This window comes from Centroberyx gerrardi, chromosome 15, assembly GCF_048128805.1.
Source record: "Centroberyx gerrardi isolate f3 chromosome 15, fCenGer3.hap1.cur.20231027, whole genome shotgun sequence".
Classification (NCBI taxonomy): Eukaryota; Metazoa; Chordata; class Actinopteri; order Beryciformes; family Berycidae; genus Centroberyx; species Centroberyx gerrardi.
This window is the reverse complement of record NC_136011.1, coordinates 2917352-2939799: the sequence shown is the minus strand read 5'-3', so window position 1 is coordinate 2939799 and position 22448 is coordinate 2917352. Positions and strand designations below refer to the sequence as shown.

General features: G+C 42.0%; 2 protein-coding genes across 2 annotated transcripts in view; both read left to right on the top strand.

Annotated features, from left to right (window-relative positions):
• Window positions 1–2183: 2183 nt before the first annotated feature.
• kcnk18 (potassium channel, subfamily K, member 18) lies at window positions 2184–10277 on the top strand. Its single transcript, XM_071901930.1, has 3 exons — window positions 2184–2406; window positions 2929–3072; window positions 9442–10277. Exons 1-3 carry the CDS (start codon window positions 2184–2186, stop codon window positions 10275–10277), a joined length of 1203 nt encoding a protein of 400 aa, XP_071758031.1.
• Window positions 10278–13991: 3714 nt separating this feature from the next.
• Window positions 13992–22448, top strand: part of slc18a2 (solute carrier family 18 member 2) — a 32360-nt gene continuing 23903 nt past the window's right edge. The window contains exons 1-2 of the mRNA XM_071901916.2: window positions 13992–14124; window positions 16404–16740. Of these exons, the coding sequence (XP_071758017.1) occupies window positions 13992–14124; window positions 16404–16740 (470 nt within the window). The remainder of the gene's footprint in view (window positions 14125–16403; window positions 16741–22448) is intronic.

Below are 22448 nucleotides of genomic sequence, written 5' to 3'. Positions count from 1 at the left end.
TAACTCTTTTATCTCAGTTTCAGACTTTCAGAGCCTCACCCAACCCTCACCCAGTACCCACAACAAACTACCACAAACTCATCACAGCAGCCCTCACCAACAGACCAAGAATGTCCTAATTACCAAACACCTTCATCCCCCTCCAGTTTATTTTATTTTTGCTGGAAGGGGACTCACTAACACGTGTGTCTTTACAGATTTCACACCCAGAACCATATTACTGATTCTGGATCTTACCAAAATAAATCAACACCGCTACTACGGGAATAAAACAACATTCTACAAGAAACTTGAGAGAGAATTTCACAAAACTTCCCAAGTGAACGACTTCAGAGAAAACTGAACAACCTGTCACAAAAGGGTTAAAGGCCGCAGTCGCACAACAGGGGAGGGGAAAATAGCCTGTATAATTCTAAAGATGACGGATGACGTATTTGGCAGCTGTGGGGTTAGGAGAGCACCACCAGGCACTATCATCTCAACCCCTCTTTTCTCTAAGCCACTTTAGCCATATGAGGTACTGTTGGCACCACCAGCAACCATTTGATTACTCAGCAGCCTCCCACCTGTCTAATAGCGAGCACAGATGACCAACCAGCCCAGTTCCATCTTAAAGACAAATAGAATGCCAATAGAGCTGGATATTTTTTATTGGAGTCATCGTGCAAATCATTTTGGCAGGCACCACACTGACAAAGTGCCAGTTCTGTCCCTCCCTAAAACTTCTATAAACGATTTATTTGAGTTCTGATGTTAATCTCAGAATTGTGAGAATAAAGTCAGAATTCTGAGTTTAAAGTTAGAATTCAGAGTTTAAAGTCAGAATTCTTAGATTCAAGTCAGAATTCTGAGCTTCTGAGAATAAAGTCAGAATTCTGAGTTTAAAGTCAGAATTCTAAGATTCTGAGAATAAAGTCAGAAATCTCAGAATAGTCAATTCTGACATTAAAGTAATTCTAATTTTACTATCAGAATTCTGAGATTAATCTCAGAACTCACATTTTTCATGTTTTCACATTTTCAATCCTCTTCTGCAGTATAGTACCGCACAGAGTCCTCTAGTTGAAATGAATGATAAATTGCTGAGTTATCTTTGCCGCAGAAACCCAGTGGGAGTGGACATCATGCAGTATCTTAGATTTTATAATTTTAAATTTTTTTTTTTATAATTTTATACATTTCATAGGCTAATTGGTAAATTCGGAGTGTTTCATACCATACTAAATTAGGCAGTTGGGCCCAAGTCAGCTATATTGGCAGTAGCATCCCAAGAAAAATATCTCAGCATGTTTAATAGAGGTATTTCAGAGGCTCCAGTTGTTCCCTGACCCTGAACCACCATTGGCATCCACATGGTCCACTAAATATAGGAAGCCTGCAGCACCTGTTTCCCTCAGTGTTAGAAAGACGCCGAGACTATTTGTTTTAAGAGATTAAACTAATTGATTTTTCAATAAGTGGGAGTTCCAAAATATAATCAGATCTTACTAACTGAATTCAAAATATGAAAAGTGTTGGAAGAATTTGTTAGTTATACAGATAGTACTGTTTTGGTTAGTCTGTGGTTCTCAAAGTAGGGTCCAGGGACTATCAGGGGTCCTGGAAGGGATGCCACAGGATCAAAAGCAAAATGAGGAATTGTTTAATTTTGCTATAATTCAATTCACTAGAAATGATCCCAGATAGAGAATGTACAAATGACTATTCCAATCACAGGTTTCACTCTCACCACTATCTCCCCATCTAGTGTAGATAGTTGTACAGTTCAGTACCAAATCAACAACTAAAACATTCCTATGGATCCCTGGGACTAATGTTGGTCTATTTGGGGGTTTATGTGTCATGAAAACGTCTGGTAACCCCTGGACTAGTTAAACACTCCCACTTTGAGCTAACTGTTTTTGGAGACTATCCAACTCTGTGTCATGCTTTCATGGCGATCATCGGCTTCAGTCAGAGGACTACAGGGGGGGGGGGGGTAATAGGTTAGAGTCAATAACAGATTTCCCAGGAGGCCTCATTACAGTGTTTGTAATGTGTGTGTGGATGATGTGGTGTGCTCAGTGCCTCGGCAGCATCTGCGCACAGCGCTGGAGCATTGAGCCGACCTGACTGGGCGCAGCGCGGCTCTCCACACGGACTAAAGCATCTGAAGTGGCCGGAGGAAGAGGAGGAGGAGGAAGATGTCGGTTGCGGCGAAGGGAGGAAGATCCATGCCGGACTGCAAATGCGCGGCGCGTCTCTGGAAACTTTTTCCTCACCTTTTTCTGTGTCTGTCTCTGGTTGGATACGCAGCCCTGGGCGCGCTGATTTTCTGTCAAATTGAGGGAAAGAACGCGTCCACAGACAACCTGGAGTACCAAGACTTCCTGGGACGGATTGTCACAACCATCCAGGAGCTCACCCGTAAGTGGCCGGACACCCCTGAAAATATAATATATATTTTGCATTAAGTAGCCTATTCGTTAAGAGCAGGGGCGTCAACCCACTAAACGGTGGTATGGCTAAAACCCTATCTAATGACACCAAAACTTCAAGAACCCAAATATATTGACTAAATTTGTAGCGACAGAGTGGGGCAACGACTGACTAACCACATATTATGAGTCAATGTGGCAGTAGCCTAGTTATTATAGCCTAGGTCACCAAATGCACAGAGCAAGTGGAACTTTGGTCCTTATGTTCCCCTGCCGTGACTTTTATTTTATTTTCGATTTGGCTTCCAAATAAATTTCCTGCGATTTTTGCTTGATCTTTTCTCTCCTAATGCTAACAAACTGCAAGGTCAAATTTAGACTCAAAGGTATGGCAAGTTCCATTCCTTGCCACACTCAATTGACACCCAATGATTAAGAGTTGTTCATCTAAAGATAAAGTTTGCTCTTTGTGCTATTCCATCTACTTCATTTTCTTCCCATGTACTTTCAGAGAACAGCTCCACGCAGCATGACTTGGTGGAGCAAGTGAAGAAGGACATGAAAGACGATTTCAAGTCCATATGGCTCCAGCGACCTGACAGATGGGACTTTTTTGGCTCCATGTTCTTCTGTTGCACTGTATTCACAACGGTCGGTAAGTCAACGGAATTATCATAGCCTAATTCACGTTAACGAATAATCACAGTTAAAGGTCCAGCCTCCGCCCAGGGCTGTAGTAGCCTAACCTACATGAGTGCGGACTCGGTCTCGAGACCACATCTCTGACGTCTTGGGCTTGGCCCGATCTCGTGCCTATTTTGACTTGAATTTGTCTCGGTCTCGTGCCTATTTTGACTTGACTCCTATGTTGACTCAACTTTTTCCCGCCTGCTGCCTGCATGTAGGCTATAAAAATGTTCAGACACATTTCCTCCACCTGTTCCACCGTGGTTTATTTTCTCTCCAGCACTAGCAACAAATTTAAGATCTATAGCATGTAATGCTCGTTAAAACTTCCTAGCATTGATTAGTCAAAATCTTGAGGCTGAAGAGGCTGATCCTGAAAAAACCCTTTATTATTTGACGGCCTATTTTGAATTTTTGCCTTGAATTTGACTGGATTAGCTCTGGTCTCTAATTTTTACTTGGTCTCGACCCTCTTCGGACCTAGTCTTGACTCAAAAATGGTCTACAGCCCTGCCTCCACCTGTACTCCAGGCTATCTTCTCATTAAAAGAAACTCACCAACAACACGTTTTACAGGCTGGACTATATAACCACATGTCAAGACAAATAGAAGAAGCAAGAGCCTGGTCAGGTGACCTAACGACTGCACTTAAACATACACTTTTTTTCAGTTATTTGTATAGAAGAGCCTGTTTGATATAGAGGGATTGCATTGACTTGTCAGTAGAGAAATGAATGAAAAGCCTTGGAGACACACTAATGTGATTATTTTCTGTCTGTCTTTCTCCAGTGTGGTCTGTGTTGCTTGTGGTTTGGTGCACTTTCGGTCCTAATGACTGTGTGCTCAGCTCCTTGAATGTATTGATGTTACCAGGCAGTAAAAAGGCTTGCTACTCTCCCAGTCCATCTATAACAAGCAGTCAGCCATGTGTATACACTGTCGGGACAACTGGTTTTGCTCATAATATGCTGTATACTTTAGACATGACAACCCCTGGAACATTTCTTCTTTTACAAATGAATGGGGATTGAACCAGCAATTATTTTCGAATATCATTGCCAATATTGTTGAAGGTTAAATATACTTATATAGGCTAGTCATTGACAATGTCAGTAACCTTTGTCATCAGAATTAAAGGAGATGCTAGTGGGCAACTACCAGGGGAAGGGGAAATCTTTCATATCAAAGGGTATTGAACATGATGATGATGATGATGATGATGATCGATGGTTCTAGTCTTCTTCGCTCTAACATCATCTTCTCTACCTCCTTATCATCATCATAAGATTTATCAGTTTTCTCCTGATTTAGAGTGAAAGAACAGGAATGATCAACTGTCACTTTCCCTGTAGGCTATTGGCTGATGTTTTTCTCTCTTGGTTAGTTAAGAATTCATAGAACATATTATTCACTGCCTATGGATGGACGGACACAATAAAAGAAGGTTACGACTGCCTTTTTTCTTGCTGGTGTGTCTCATTATCGGCAGGCAGCTGTTGTTGGATGGTTGGAATAGCTGTGGATTGCCAGGCCGCTGCCCTCTTTATGTCAGTCCCTGTGGGTCTGCAGGCTAATGCCAGACTGATGATTAGTAAACATTCACCAGGGCTTATGCCGCGTTCACATCATATTGGAAGAAGCGAAAGAACGGGACAAGTTTTATTTCTGAAGTTAAAATGGACCAGGAATAAACTGCAGCAGACAGTACTCACTTTTCTAAATGAGTTGATTACATTAGTGTGAATATAAGTTATAACTGATCATTTTGATTATTGTTACCTTGAACTGCCGACATCGGTGGATTCACTGCCATGTTTGCAGCCTGTGGTGACACACTTTCAGCACCTCCTGACACCAAGTGGGAGATGTCTTTATTGGAATCAGAGACTTTAAACAGAGCGATTATCAGTGCATATATTCCCCTATATTCCTTTTATACTGTAAGTAAGTTTTGGGGTTTAACCAATATGGGTTTTTAAAGGCCAATGCAGATATTTCTAAACTGAAGAGGCAGATAGTCAATATTTTATGCCAATATTCAATATCAATACATTTCATTATTTTCATGCCCAAAAAGTTATTCAGTATTAAGTATTCAGTGCTTCCCCAAAATTGTATTCTTGTCAGGGTAGAAAATCCTCTGAAAAGCATTTAGACCATCATGGGACACTAAAACTCAAACTAATGAATGAAACCCAGACTAATGAAATTGCAAGCAGGGAGAACCACCGCCCCTGTTCAGTGGTAGGGGAAACTCTTGGATACATTAGGCCTTTAAATGAATAATTAATTCACAAAAAAAAAAATGGAAAAAATGTTGTGCTCCCATAACTAATGTTGCCTTCATTCAACCCTGATGAAGGCACAGTGTGCCGAATCATTAGTTATCATGGCACAATTTCATTAAAATATGGGAGCATGATAGAGTGTGGAACTTCTCATACCTTTTTATTCCATTTGATGCGTTTTTCAGAAAGTTTGCACCTCACCTAAAGTAATTTTGGGTGTACATCTCCAGCTTCTGTGTTCTTAAAAAAAACATAACTGAACAATTAAATAAATAAATAAAATGTGCAAAGAAAATGAAATTTCACTGAAGGTTTTCCAGGTTTTTGAAGGTTTTATGTTGCTGTGGTCAGGGAGAACCCTCCATCATATCAGAGTTAGATGACACTTGACTGGCTGATCCGCTTTTTAATAAAAGGCCAATATCGGCCCGATATGTCGATAAACTGATACATTGGTCTAACCCTAGGTAACAGGTACATCTTTATTATTAGGCATTATTATTATTATTAGTATGCAGTGTATATAGGGAACTACGGTATGCACTGTTTCGGCGGCGCCCTAAAGGCCAAATTATGCTTCTGTGTCGAGGTGCGAGCATTTAGGGTTCTGCGCTGGTGATTCTGTACGTAGACTGTAGACTGTAGACTGTAAAAAAAGATGGATGTGGTAAGTGTGAGGTCACCCATAGGTTAGGGCTGTTTTGAAGCCTAAAGATTAGGTTTATGATTGCCGCCATGTTGATATTTTTTGGAGCCAGTGCAGCCAGAGCGAAGCCGGAGGTTGTCCACAGAGCCGCAGCTCCGCCTGCTATTGGTCCATAATCGGCGACCGGTCGATCACTGGACAGGTGACCTGTCAATCGCTAGGAAAACAACCCCGTTTTATAACCGTTATATCCCGTCAGTGACACAATTGTTTTGAAAATCGTCATAAAGACACATATTAAAAGAAGTGAAATTAGCTACTGAGAACCTCTTGTCAAAAAAATGTACTGACTTTATATTTTGAGCCAGAAGTTGGGTTGTGGTCCATTGACTTGCATAGAGTTGGGCCAGGTTTGGAGTCTTTTTGGAGCCAGCATCTAGTTGATGTTAGAGGAATTTCTACCTGCTGTCACTTTCTTATTGGCTTAAAAATTCACCCGTGTTTTTGGCCACTTGGCATAGACCACCGAAACGCTATACGGCAGTGGCATGCTTTGTTAACAGAAAATGCTGATCGTTGGGGAAAGCGGACTGCAATAGCACTGATGAGCGACTTCCTCTACCTCTCATTTACACATGTTTTTCGTTGCCTGTGTTGTACAATTATTAAGATTTTCATAGCATTGAACAGTTATTAGAGTTGCTATTGATCATATATATTTAGCTTATCAGTCAAACTGCCAGATAGCTAGCTGACTGTTGTAGTCCTCTTTCCCAAACGATTAGCATTTCGCTAGCAACAATGAACAATGAATTTTATTTCATGGAACAAAACGCAATATAGTTGCTTAGCAAGGCTCTGTTTCTTGCAAATCCCATTCATATTTTCCATAGGGATTTTGGACAACACACTGAATGGCAGGAATGCTAAATGCGCTGTGGGATGGGAAAATAAAAAACAAGAACGCAATGGTGTCACACCAGCAGATCGAAGTTTTTATTTTATAAATATTCAATCACCTGACACTAACCTGTACTGCTGCCATGATGTGTACTGTAAATTAAAAGAATTTGGTGAGAATTCCGTGAGCTAAATCTACAAATTCCCAATAGCTTGTGGGCAGTAAGTTTGTGTTGTATTTTATTATTGCATGACATGGTTGTTCCGTGTTTATGGAATAAGTAGTACATGACAAACAGTATTAAACCCTGTAGTCTTTCTGTTTAGTTTTTTTAACCTTAGAATATACAATATGTCATTGATGTTGCCTTACTCACAATCTTGGCTTCACTCGTGAGACATTTCAAGACACATGCAGTCTCTGTAGTGTCTGCAAGTTAAACCTAATGGGATTTCTCATCAATAATATTTGTACACAGTGTGTCAGACCTCGGTCTGGTCAGAATCTGGCCTATGTAAGGCAAGGCAAGGCAAGGCAAGTTTATTTCTATAGCACTTATCAACACAGGGTAGTTCAAAGTGCTTGTAGACTATGTGCAACACACGCTAAATCATCCAGCAGGGAAGCATCTAAAATGGCTTCAGACTGTGCTTACCTCCACATCTGTTACCCAAATAAATCACTGTTTGTACTTGACCTGTTTGAATACGTGTGAATGAACATTATTCTGGGAAGTGAATGGTAGTGTGCAGCTGTTATCGGCTGACCGTGGACCACTAGTAATAAATGGCCAGTGGCATCAACACATGGATGTTGATGTTACATCTGAAAGAATAAAGTTTTCATGGAGGCCTGACAGGATGTGAAAGCTAAACATGATTTGAGAGCATAAGCTGTTCTTAAGCTGTATGCTCTTCTTTCTTGTTTGGGCTAAAACTAGGGTTCAACCAATATGGATTTTTCAAGGTATTCTTGTCAATCCTCTGAAACAGCATTTAGACCACATGGGACACTAAAACTCTCCATTGAAAGCCAGACTAATGAAAATCTTATAGGTGGGTTAGCAGCTCGTTAAGGCAGAGTGAGGCAGGTTTCATTGAGATTTTTTTTATCTAACCTTACATAAACAGATCAAAACAAGGAGATTAACACTATACATCCTTTATGAGAAAAAGATGTTGCCTCAAACTCATTACCTAAAAAAAATGCAGGTGATCCCCAATTTTATACACAAAGGTCTTAAAATGGCCAGTAATTTTTATTCAATTTGCAATGTGAATTTTATTTACTTAGTAGTAATCATTTTGTAAAAAAAAAAAAACAAATAGGTGTCAATTTTCCCTAATGGTTTATGTCATTTTGGAATTAAACTATTTATTTGCATCAGTGATATGCAAAAAAAAACAAAAAAACACTACCTTGTTGGTATCTTCCTCCATGAATGTAAAGTACTTTTACTTGTACCTTTATTTTGACATGAATAGATGTGTAACAGCCTTGTGAAGATACATTAGTAAGTATTACTTTCTGATACATGATAATGAGTGGTTAAGGGAAGCAAGCTAATAGCTAATGGCTAATGGCTTGGCAGCCACAGGAAGCCCGCAAATCACTGAAGGGAAGACACTCTTAGAGGAAAATGCTTTTCACATCACCACAAAAAGCTTGTTAGAGGTTATTAGAGGTTAAAGGCAGATAGTCTTTGTATCCTGATATTAGCGAAACTCATCTATCTCTCCACAACCAGCATAATATGGGTTTAGGGCCAGGCTCCAAGGCATCTGAATCCGGTGCTGTCTGCTAATAAAGCCATTTCAATAATTACAGTATAAATTTTGCAAAGTGACGTTTATAATGTAAAATGAGCTAAAATGAAGCAAATTGCTCCTACTGGGAAACAGTTTGAGAAAATCATTGCCTGAGTGTAGAATCATTAGAAAAGCAAAATCTTGACTGATTACAATGCATCTGCAATGGGCTTGCATTGCATTACCCTCTTGCATGCAGTCATCTGTTTTACAGGAGTAAGCACACACACACGCGCACACACACACACATACACACACACACACACACGCACATATAAATTATGTAATAATTCTGAAAGAAACAATATTCTGCACATCAGCAAAATATATCTGAGGTCTGCAGGTCCAATCAGCAACAGCTCACTCATAAGGTTAGAAATGGGACAACTCAGAAGGGAGAAAATAAAATAATGAATATACAATTAAGATGAAAATACAACAAAACTTGAAAAGCATCAGCATAAAATATTTTGTGATGCTTAGAAATCGCCAGCAGATGGCAGCAAAGCAGTAGAGTGAAGATGCTCACACCATTTATATTTGTGTGCATGTTGGCAGGTAGATTTGTGGAAATGGTGAAGAGAGTAAGGGTTAGGTATTGTGTGCTTTTAGCCAGCACTCCAAAAATACAAAATATAATATTTATCCAGCTTTATAGTACTAAAACCTCCATTTTCTCTGCTGTTGTTGCAGGGTATGGGGAGATCTACCCAGTTACCCTACTTGGTAAGGTGGTGTGCATCTTGTATGCCATGGTGGGCATCCCTCTCATGCTTCTGGTCATCAGTGATGTAGGAGACCTCCTTGCCATGCTGCTGTCCAAAGTCTACCTCCACATTCACACCCTCTGCAAAACCCTCTGCTATCGCACCTGGTCGCCTAGAAAGACCCAAAAGAAGGCAGGGGACTCGAACCACCGGGCCCTGGAGGACGGTACATTCTTCTTCAGCCATGATGTGGTGGTCCGCGAACCCATGGACATCCGGCAGGTGCTGCACAGCCAGGCGGACGTGAAGCGAAAGTCGTCCCAGCTCCGCAACAACACCGAGATCTTTGAGAAGATCCTCACCAGGGAGAACTTCCTCAGAGAAGGCCCGCTTGTCAGGAGCCTCTCCTGCCCGGAGCTGGACCGCATGCCTCCGCCACCCAAAGGATACGCCATGTGGGACTTCACCGGGATAGGGGATGGTATGGAACAGCTGAATGTACCCTTTGTGCTGATTCTGATTGTGGTGTTCGCCTACATCCTCTTTGGCGGACTGATCCTACCGTGGTGGGAAACAGAATTCAAGGGCTTTGACCCCTACTACTTCTGCTTCATCACGCTCACTACCATCGGCTTTGGAGACATTGTGCCCAACCACCCTAAGTACTTCATGCTCACCTCACTCTTCATCATCACCGGCATGGCTATCATGTCCATGGCCTTCAAGCTGGGCCAGTCGCGCATTGTCAGCTGCTACCGCCAGTGCATCCAATTCATCAGCAGAGGAAATGTGGAGACCTTTGAAAGTGAAGAGAACGACTAAGTCATCAGTGTCTCTGCTTCATGTTTAAGAGTTGCAAAGGCCCATAGTTTTGACCACTGTGGGTCAAAACAGGCCCAAGATGGGAGTCAGTGTCCTAAAACGGGGCAGACATGGGAATTTGCCCAGCTTGTTCCTAGTGCTGGCTCTTCTGTTATTAGCATGAGCAAAATAAAAATTGTGCATGTGCCGAAAGCTTTTTCCAAGTGGAGCTGACTGATGTTCAAAATCATTCTTCTACAGAATAACTTAAAAGTCTATGTAGTTAGATATATTGCCAACTAGTGACTTTCAGTTGAACTATAGTACTAGCTGTAGCTGTACTATAATACAAGCCAAAAGCACTATACACCAGGGTACTAAAACTGCTGTCAGTTTTGCCATGTTTAATGGTACTACTTAAATTCCTTGTTGCACAACTTTCAATTCATTAAATTATACTGACAATGAGGGATTGTTTTTATCAGTGAGTTTGGATTTGTATGTATTATTTCATAAATCATATGCTAAAACGAGAACAGCGAGAATTTGAGTGCATGATGTCTTCGCAAGTGGACGAGGGCTAATTGTGTTGTGTTAGAGGTGTGGATAATGCTATCAACATGAAGGCTAGCACATGGCATAATCACTTGACTTTAACAGCTGTTTAATGTTAACATTATCTGCTAATTGAAATGCTTAATTGTGTAGAGTCGAAGAATTAACAAAAATGACTGTCATCGTCACTAGCACTGATTAATCACAAACAACTTCAATACAAAGCAAAACTGTCTGCTTGGCTTTCCTTTCAGCAAAAGCTAAAATTAAAATCCTAATTATCTGTTCTCCTCAAAAGCTGTTCTCCTCATTAAGATGTCAACATATTTCATGAATGATGGGCTTACTCTCTCATTGCACAGTTTTTTCTTTATTTGTCTTGTCAAGCCTTGTTTTTAGATGAACACCTACACATTCTTTTTAAATCAATCCTGTTTGAATTGGTTTCATGTCCCTATGGTCATGAATCTTGCTCATCCCATCATGTGTAAAGTATAATAAAAGTAAAGTAAAACCAGGAAATTATTTGAAATTAGAATGATGAGGTTTTCACAAGTCGTCATGGTATTAGCAAGTAGGGCAAATATGGCACACTGAGGCAGTCAGTAGAGTTTGACACACAAGGGAATGGACCACTATGATATACAGTAAATCTAGATTGTCTGTGTTGACTCCCTAATAAGAGTGCCTCAAGCAGGAGCTGGATAGAGCGGAGAGGAAAATATGTAACACACACACACACACACACACACACACACACACACAGGGTTCCAAATACATTACTCAAGTGCCATAATTGGAGAAAATATGCATCAGAAAACATGCCTCCCTTCACCCAAAGCCATTAAAATGAGATAATTGATGAGCTTTTGCTCCATTATACGGGTTGGAAACTTTCAGTAGACAGACCAACTAGTACAAACGAAACATGTTAAGAGTTGCGTCGTCTAGACAACAGCTGGGCTATCTCATGTTTCTGACCATGCATGGACTCGGCCATGGAGAGAACGATGAACAGCCACAATGTTGCAGCTCCTCCAAGGTGTCCAAATCAAAAAGAACCAAAGGAATGAAAGTGGATCCTTCATTTGAAAAGTCTTTACCCAAATGGAACGAGTGAGGAATTTAATTTTAAAGATATTTAATTGTAAAGATTTCCTTTAGATGTTTTAAAATGCTATAAACTTCCTGACTCTGAGGTGGAATAGTTTTTTTTTTTTTTAAATGCTGGTGTTTGATTGGTCTGCGGGCCATGAGGTTGCCATGTTGGATGTCAATGAATATGTTTATTGTTGACTGTGCATGCAATCCTGTAACCCTGAAGAAGGCTATTGCAGCCTAAACACGTTGGTTTTTAATATTAAAGCTTTGTCAATTATTCCTCAAGAGTTTGCAGATTTTTTTCTATTTGAAAAGACAGAGTTGATGGTATCTAATGTAAAAACTTCTTAAAATGTAATAAAATGTCCCTCTAAATGGGTAGAAAATGAAATAAAATCTAAAATTACTGGATAATGTAATAACATCACATTAACCAGAAATGATTAGGGATGGGACGATATGCTTATCTCATGATACGATTTGATACGCGATATGGGGTTCATGATTCGATAAAACCACGATAAGATGCCATAAATAAAAGTTCAATGACAACAAAGTCTGACTGTGCAGAATTCTGTTTATTTCGGAGCCACAAATCTTTCTAGCAATGGCATTGGCTCGCTAGAATGTAAACAACAATTTTAAAATGTCATTACAAAGTGCAAATAATATAATTTGGATGGAGAGTTTGTGAAATTGTGATGATCAAATTTTCTGCCCCATGATATATATTGTCACATTTTTGTACTGCAATATATTGAATTTCGATATATCATCCCATCACTAGCAATTATGATTTCATAAGGGGTGTAACAGCTGATGTAATAATAATGACTAGTAAGGTGATACCTAGTAATAGTATGAAGAACAGAATAAATTGGGTTGTTACATTATTTAACAACACTATTACTACATTATCAGTTAAAAATGTGCTAGTTATTCCATTTTTGACCCATTTAGAGACACTTTTACGACATTTTCACAAGTTCTTACATTATCCGACTAGCCTACTATAACATTATCAGTTGCTGCATAACATAATGAGAGAATGTATAAGGATGGCTGTTTTAATCCCCTGTCCCCACTGTTATCTCCCCACCTATAGTACAGACAGGTAATTCTGTTCCAAATCATATCTAACAACAATTATCCTCTCAGATGGGGTTTCTTAGGACTAAATGGGGGGTCTGCGGTCTAATGCGTATCTATTTGGGCTGTCCTTGACATGAAAACGCATGGGAAGCCCTGTTGTAGCAGCTTCACCAGAACACAAGATGGCGCTCCTGGAAGCCAATGAGGGAGTGAGGCATCAAGACTGCAGCCTTGGTTTCCAAATGCATCAGCTACATTTGGAGGCTTTACCTTGTCTTAGTTTTGGTTGAATGTTTTTATGATGACATTTTATGAACCTGTTACAGAAAGAGAGCAGTTTCGCAATCTCTTTGTCTTTATCCCATACACACTTCTCTGTATCTTTCTCTTGGACCCTCTGTCTGCTGTCTGAGTTTTTGAGTATTTGACTGACTGATTCAGGGGGAAAATGCAGTTACATGGTTTGTCTCTCTCTCTCTCTCTCTGTTATTATTATCAGCATCATCATCATCATCATCGTTGTTGTTGTTATATTTTCCTATGTTGGATGGCAAGTTGGGTAGGGTCTTGCACATAAAGGTTGAATGACGTCAGTCGTCGGTCCAGTCAGTAGAAAGGCAGCATCTCCTCTCAGCTCTGCTGCTGCTGCTGCTGCTGCTGGAGGCTTTTTGCCAATGTGCATCTAAGGTAAGATTTTTTAATTTCAGCTCTCACACAATTTCACGCAGTTTTGCTGCCTGTTGATTGTTTTGCGAGGACTTTACAACTTGTCAGCCAGTAACTCTGGCTGCTTTATCATTTATAGGCTACTCATCTGGTGCAGCATAAAGAGGAAAAATACAAATGAATATACATGTCTTATATATGATATAGCTTTATTTGAGGTTACTAATCCACCACTCGCCCTCTTCTCTCCAGGACTTGTCACCTTTCTGTTTTCCAGAGAGCGAAGCGTTTCTTTCGCTCGCACCTTTGCGGACTAAAACCATGGGGAGATTAGACGCACTCCGACAGTTTAACTTGATAACATGGCTCAGAGAAGAGCGGCAGTCGAGGAAACTGATTCTGTTCATCGTTTTCGTCGCTCTGCTGCTGGACAACATGCTGCTGACGGTAGTTGGTAGGTGCAACTCCTCCTGTTCTCACCTATTACATCTCCCTCAAAGCCTTCTGGCGCAACTAGTAGTTCATCAATTCCGTCCAAATGATCTGTCCAATCCATATAGCACAGCCGGTGTACTGGATTTTTCCGTTACTGATACATAATCGCACAAACCTGATATACTCCTCAATGGCAAGAGATCAGGACTGTGAGTTCACTAAATCCTATGGCAAAGTCCCTGTATCTAATATAATTTACCACCAAACCTTATAAACCCACTTTATAAATAGGCTATAATACATTTCTGGAGACAAAGTGGATAATGACTGACAAGATATTATTATATGGTCAATGTGATGAAATATTTCACGTTAAGTCACCAAACTATCAGTTTAGAAGGCGCATTGGTCCTGAATGCTCCCTGATGGGATTTTTTGTTGTTGTTGTTTTTTGCTACCAAATAGATTTCTGGCATTTTGCTTGATTTTTGCTCTGCATTATGATGATAAAAACTACAACACCAAATTTGAACTCACTTAAAATAGATATGGCAACAGTCACACGTTGGCATACCTAATCGACGCCCATGCAAGAGATAATTCAAGACAATTATTCCCTTAATGTAGTCATATAATGTGTTTAGCAAATAGGTTGTCCCACATGGGCTACTGTAGGCTACTCACCATAAATCATAAGTCAGATTAGGGCGTAGCTGATGTTATGTATGTCTAATTATGAATGTTTTGCCAAGAGGCTTATTCTATAGATCCAGTAACAATTCCACAGATTTATTAATAATAACACATTATTAGAAAACTTGGATTTCTCTTTTTCCAACATTCATTCTCATGGGCAAAAACGTGTGTGAGCATCATCATGGGCAGAATAACTATTTAAGAAACATGTACAAATGAGGCTGGGACTAAACGCTCTAACAGCCTTGTATGCACAAAGATCCTTCTCTACAGGCTCTTACAAAACTTAATTGATATGAAAACATAAGCTCTGCAATCACCTAATACGTCTCTTGGCTAAATCAGATTCTCTTTGTCACTGCCGATCGTTTAATAACTGTTTTGCGGCTAGAGATTGCGGCACCTGTCTCCGCACGTCTCCATTACGCACAGATCTCCGGCTTCCCGCGAGTGTCTGGCTGTCAGAATAGACTCTCGATCTTTTCCGATTGATGCAACAATTTTTGCTTCATTCAGGAATTTTCTAAAGAGGAGTGTTATTATCTTGAAACAAGGCCGAAAAGGGTTGGCTAGAAGACTCCACTGAAGAAAAAAATGACACTTGATTAAAGAGAATTCTTCAATCAAGTTAATTTGTATTGAAAACAAGTGAAATTTCTCACCTCAATGACAGATGTTTTTCACTTGTTTTAAGAAAAGTAAGATTTTAAGACTCAAATAAATATTAAATGACTTGTTAAGATGTGTATATTCTCCAGTGTGGTCAAAGTTTGTGGCCAGTAGTAGCCTACTCCATTTGATGTGACACCTAAAATTCTCTTAAAATAAATTTGAGTACTCTAAACAAAAAGGGTTCTATACAGAACAAGATAATGTTCCTTTAGGCTTGCACCACAGCAGAACCCTTTTTGATGTTACAAAGAACATGCTTAGTGTGCTCAAATGGTTCCAGACAGATCCTTTATGGTGCTGTAAAGAACCTGCACGTAATGCTCCAGTATTAGAGCTTTTTAAGAATCACACTGGATCTTTATTCTGATTTGACACTTTTATTTATTTTAGCAAATCAGAGGGTTCTTTGAGTCATTACAATTCATTACATAACCACTACCCTAACCAAAGAACACTTTAAGAATCCAAGGGTTCTTTGGTTAGGGTAGTGGTTTTCAAACCTTAGGTACTTTAGGGGTTTTTTGCTTAGAGTATTGGTTCTCAAACCTTGGGTTCTTCAAGGGTTCTGTGGTTAGGATAGTGGTTTTCAAACCTTAGGTTCTTCAGGGGTTCTTGGTTAGGGTAGTGGTTCTCAACCCTTAGGTAGGCTACTTTAGGGTTTCTTTGGTTAGAGTAGTGTTTTTCAAACTTCGGTTCTTCAAGGGTTCTTTGGTTACAGTAGTGGTTCTTCAAAGGGGCTTTTTATTTGGGTGGTGGTTCTTAACTCTTGGGTTCAAAACCACTACCCTAACCAAAGAACCCTTCAAAACCCCTCCTTTTTCTGTGTGTTATGACATTTGGATACAGTTTAGTTTATGCCAGTGAGCATCAGTCAACGGTCATGTCATATTTCATTCCATCAATCTCATCATGCCTCTTTCTGCCTGCCAGTACCCATCATTCCCAGCTACCTGTACACCATGGATGAGTCACCGGCCCCGGTGGCAAAGAACACCACCCCATCACCGCAGGGCCCTCCTGGAGCCTTCCACAGCATCGTATCCTTATACGATAACACCGTCAGGTCGACCAGCGGCAATGCAACAGCCAGGTCCACCGATCTGGACCTCCCTCCCCCCACCACCACAGCGCTGCCTCAAAACTCCTCCGACTGCCCCAGGTCCACAGGCAAGCTGCTCAATGAGAATGTCAAAGTGGGACTGCTGTTTGCTTCCAAGGCCACCGTACAGCTGATTACCAACCCCTTCATAGGGCCGCTCACCAACAGGTGGGTGACCGGCTGACCTGTAATAGTTTTGGCCATCTTCTTGTGTTTGTGTGATGATCCATTCTCAGTTATAGAGCATTTACCACTGGGGAATTTGGCTGGGGAAGTGACCTGAAGTGAATCTTCAAGGACAACCTCTCTGTATAGACCTGGAATATGTCTGTCCCTTTTTTCAGTGGCCTGGAAATTTGTTTCTCTCTAAAATGTGTTTCCCCTAGGGAAGAAAATAACAAAACCATTTCAATCATGGTGGATTGTTTTCCCATCGCTGGCTTTCAAACGGTAAAACGTTTTAAAAGCATTGATGGGATTACAAAGAATGAAAGAAGCCTTTCAAAAGTAATCTACCTAGTTGCCTTGTAATGAACGGAGTGCACGCTTGTTTGTGATTTTTTTTATCTCAAACCACAAACCACAAACAGGCTATACATTAGTCTACTTGTCATTTACTAAGCGTATTTCCCCCAGAATTATTTCCTTGTGCAGTGGCAACACACACCGAGGACAAAAGCGCTCAACTCATCCACCACCGGTGTGTAGCACCCACCTGGGTGATGCACGGCAGCCTAAAGGCCCAAACGCACTGAATGCGATAATTGACGCGCCTCATTTGACGCGCGTCAATTGATGCTCCTATGGCGCACTGCAGGCATCAGATTTGAAAGGCCAACACCACAGAACCAGCAGTATTTTGGTAAAAGGTCGCTATTTATATGTAGGCAGGCACAAGTTTGTATGCTTTACAGATACCCCCCATTAATTTCCTATACATTTCTATTTGAGTAGCCTATAACGTTACGTTACATAAGGCAGGAGGGCATCTCTTGGGTGCGTGCTGCTGCTTTCGTCAGTTGGTTGGCAGTAGAACACCGGTAAAGCCACTGGGGACCAGCCATCTCATTTCATCTTTTATTTTTTCTTCCAGGTGGGTGAAAGTCACATACAGCACAGCTAATCATAACTCTATACTATGTTAATTAATTGCTGTTGTTAGGTTTATGTAGCAAGTTAAGTTTTATGACCAGTAGATGTCAGTAAACGTTCATGATACGGGGTGGGTCTGTTATGCTAACGTAACTACCAAGGGTCTAAGCTTTTATTTTTCTTATTTTTAGTATCTGACATGTGACAACACAACGGTTAAGATCTATAGTAGTATAGCTGTTGGCAGTGGTAGTTGTTTTCGTTTAGCATTACAGAATTACAATTGTATTGTTCATAAAGTTTTAAGCTAAGCTAACGGAGCTAACGTCAGCTGTCACCTGTTGCCATAGTAACAGTAAACAGTCAGTAATTTACAGTCATATATCACAGGTCGTTTTTGGACTTTATTGATGAGCTTCTCCTCGTCCATGCTTTGCCTGCTCCTCAAGTCGGCTGGCTAACGTTAGTTGTTTTTTGGTTTTTTTGGTGGCCGTCTAGTTCATGGGTCTAGTTTGATCAAGCTCTGATGTCAGTTCCCCGCTACATATCACTTCTTATTCTTTGGTTTTAGTGGCGTACTCTCCAAACAGGTACTGCGGCTGCAGAAAAAAACAGCTTTGGTCGCTGGGTCCTCATTTGACGCTCCAAAATCGAAACAAGGTCGGAGTAGGGGCGTGCCTCATAATGCTTTTGGTGCGCGTTCGGCCATTTAAAACAATAGGTGTACTTCAAAAGTTCGCTTTCAGTGCGTTTGGGCCTTAAAGACGAGATGAAATGAAAAATGCCTTTTTAACCCTTTTAGATCACATCCCCGGTCATACTGTGCACCTATTTAACAATATATGCCAAAAAAAATACCAAAAATCAGTTTCATTGTATTCTTATATCAAAATTCAATCATGTTTTCTTCCTGTAAAACAAAATATGCCGTGTGCTTACGTAAGCATGCCCGTAACTAATTTCAACCAATAATATCATGACATCCACCCATCAATCAATCTTCAACTTTTAGCGCACAGAGCTAAGAGGCTAAGATACATTAGTTAGCTAGCTAGCAACAGCATGGTACTTCGGTGTGTCTTCGGGTGTTATGACACACCCACTTTTCAACGTTCAAATCAAATTCCTCCCAACGTTATGTCCCGCCTGTCTTTCCTGTTTCACTCGGAAATACGTCACGATACGGAAGTTAAATGCCGTTTCATCTCGACTTTAACTGACATTGCTCTGGTCTAGCTACCAACCAACCAGCAACTTTGGAGCAGATTATGTTTCTATGGTAACAGCGACCTCTCTGATTGGTGGAAGTCAGGAAGTGAGGAATAAAACACAATTTATTAACAACAAAGTTGAAATCACATTGATGGCTTCTGTAAGAACATATATAGTCATTTCACAATCTGAGAGCACATGGTAAGTCTACCTTACACCATTAAAATGGAATGGATAATAATTAAATTCCCAATTGGGAAAAATGAATGGTAAACTCCGGAACTCAGTGTTTCAGCTCTGGTACTGTCACTCTCTTTTGGCATTATGTTGCGTTCCATTCAAAGTCAGAAGTTATTACATTATTACAACCTTGGGCGTATTACAACAGGGAAGAAATGTGGACGCCCATGAGACTTTATTTTTTCAAAACAAAATACTGTTCCCCATGTAACCCGTGTGTTAATGTCACACCAACAATATCTGGCAACTGTTTCAGTCTGGTAACTTTTATTCAACAAAGCATCACACAGCTCTTGCGCATGCCTACACGTCAGTAACCGGGGCCTTGAACTCCCCCCACAATAACATCCTGGTCAACATGTACTTTCTCAAAGCTCCAACAGGTGTCACTAAACAACAGGCATCAAACATATGTCTATATGTAACATCTCCTTTCCTTTAGCTGTTGGAAATATTAACATGCTTAACTTATAAACGATTCCCTTTTTGACTTCTCTAAAGTGCATGCAAACATTTCACAATGTAGAAACTGCATAACATTACAGATGATGTCTTTTTTTTTTTTTTTTTTTTTTTCACAAGGAATAAGGAGCAGTCCAGCAGTCCTTTGTAACATTGTCTTTGTATATGTGCTGGAATGTGTATGTGTGTGTTCTTTTCAATACCACCTCAAAGTCACAAGTTCAGTCTTTGCGGTGGCCGTGACAGGCGGCCACTACGTGAGTAGACGGCACGGCCTGTCGTGCACATGGATTCCCCCGGCGTCAAGCATCGTCCCTGCGCCGGTGCCCCTGGAGTGAGAGGAGGTTCCCCTTCGCCTGCATCGCCCTGACCTGAGAGACTCCTCGTCTCGACTGAGGTCGTCTCTCCGGTGACATGACCCTGGTCAGGACTGCTCTGCTCTGGCAGTCCCAACTGTTGTGTTTGGGCTGAGCGCTCTGCAACACGCAGATCCACTCGGTTGCGTCTGTAAAGTGTGCCATCAACATCCACCACGAATGAGCGAGGAGCGACCTTCTGGAGGCATTGGCCTAGTCGCCATCGTCCTGTGCGATCACCTGGAAGAGGCCTCATTCTTATGTGATCTCCAACATTCAGCTCCGGAAGGTCCCTGGCAGATGTGTCGTAGAATGATTTCGCAAGCCGCCGTTTCCACCGCAACTTCTCTGTCACTCCGTCCACTACACCTGGTAGAAGCAAACCGTCTGCGACCGGCAGTGAAGTTTTGAGCCTACATGACATTAAACGTTGGGCCGGGCTGCTGTCTAACCCCTCTGTGGGTGTGTTGCGCCAGTGAAGGATGGCCAACCATGCATCCGTGCCATCCAATTTCGCCCGCTTGCAGAGCGATTTTACAATCTTAACGGCCGACTCGGCTTTGCTGTTCGATTTTGGATGTCGGGGTGAGGACGTGACATGGGTAAATCCCCAGCTCGCAGCAAACCTCCTGAATCGGTCGCAAGCGAACTGGGGGCCGTTATCAGTGATCACTCTGTCTGGCTGTCCATAACGCGCAAACTGGGCTTTGCAGCGCGTGATGAGCGTGTCAGCTGATAGATCCGGCAGATGGTCGATTTCCCAGAAATCCGAGTACTGGTCCACAAGGATGAGAAAGTCTTTGCCAGCATATGAAAAGACATCCATGCTCACCGTTTGCCACGGACGTACTGGTATATCATGCGACATCATAGATTCCTTCTGCTGGGCTCGTGCATACTCATTGCATGCGGAGCAGTTTGCCACAAAGTCCTTTATCGCCGCTCTCATGTTTGGCCGGAAAAGCGTATCCCTGGCCCGTCTATAACATGCCTCCCCACCAATGTGGCTAGTGTGTATGCGTTTGAGCAGTTCCGCCCTCAAGGCCTTCGGAATAACGACACACTGCCCCCTGTACAGCACCCCGTTTTGAACATTCAGCTCATCCCTAAAGGGCCAGTATTCCCGCACTGCCAACGGGGTGTCCTCCTTGAAATCAGGCCACCCACTGAGGATCACAGATGTCAGCTCTTGAAGTACATCATCCGTTTCTGTGTGCTGCGCAATTTGGCGGAATCTGAAGGCCGTAACATCCAGGTGCTGTGCTTGGTCTAGCTGTGAGTACCCAGTCTGAGTGCTGTCCATGGTACACACAGCATGTCGCACGTATGGGGTGTCAGACCCGCGGCACGGTGGCGTGGCCCTGCTCAAAGTGTCGCTGACGTACATCTCGGGCCCTGGCTTGTACACAACATCGAGATTGTAACATTGCAGCTGCAGCAACATGCCCTGGAGACATTTTGGTGCGCTCAGGAGGGTTTTTTTGAAAATAGTGATCAGTGGTTTGTGGTCCGTTTCTGCGGTGATCGTTTCCCTGCCATATAAGTATTGGTGGAATCTCTGGCAGGCGAAAACTATGCTCAAGCACTCTTTCTCTATTTGGGCGTAGTTTTGCTCTGTCTGTGTCAGAGCTCTCGAGGCAAAAGCCACGGGTTGCCCCCCTTGCAACAAGCAGCACCCCAGACCAGTCATGCTATCGTCGCTCTGGATCGTAACAGGCTTCGTGATGTCATAGTATTTGAGAACAGGTGTGCTGGTGACACAGCCGCTGTATTTCACGCACCGCATCGTCATGTTTGGGCAACCAATGCCATTCAGTGTCCTTATCCAGGAGCCTGCGGAGTGGCTCACAGATCTCTGAGAGCTTTGGCAGGAATTTTGCAAGGTATGTGACGAACCCAATGAAGCGTTGCACCGCTTTCGCGTCCGTGGGCGTCGGCATCTCCAACACAGCCCGTGTTTTCTCAGGGTCGATTTTCAGACCTTCCGAGGACAGTATGTGACCGTGGAAATGTACGGCTCTGAGCTTGAACTGCAGCTTGCGCTCACTTAGTCTGAGCTTCACTGCCCTGCATCGTTCCATGAGAGCACTCAAGTTGTTGTCATGGTCCAGTTCAGCTTCCGCATCCGTATCACCACACCCGACCACCAGGATGTCATCAGCTATCGGTTCGATGCCAGCCAGGCCTGATAGCAGTTCGTGCTGCTTGCGCTGATAGATCTCAGGCGCTACTGAGACACCGAATGGGAGTTTGAGCCATTTCATTCGGCCCCACGGTGTCCAGAAGGTCGTCAGACGGCTACTTGCGTCGTCGAGCTTGCACTGTAGGAAGGCATCGCGAGCATCCACCAATGTAAAAATACGAGCCTTGGGCAGCTTATACAACACGTCTTCCAGTGTCGGCATATGGTAGTGAGACCTCAGTAGTGCTTGGTTGAGAGGCTTTGGGTCAATGCAGAGTCTTATTTTTTCTGGCTTTGCAACAGTCACCATATTACTCATCCATGCTGTTGGC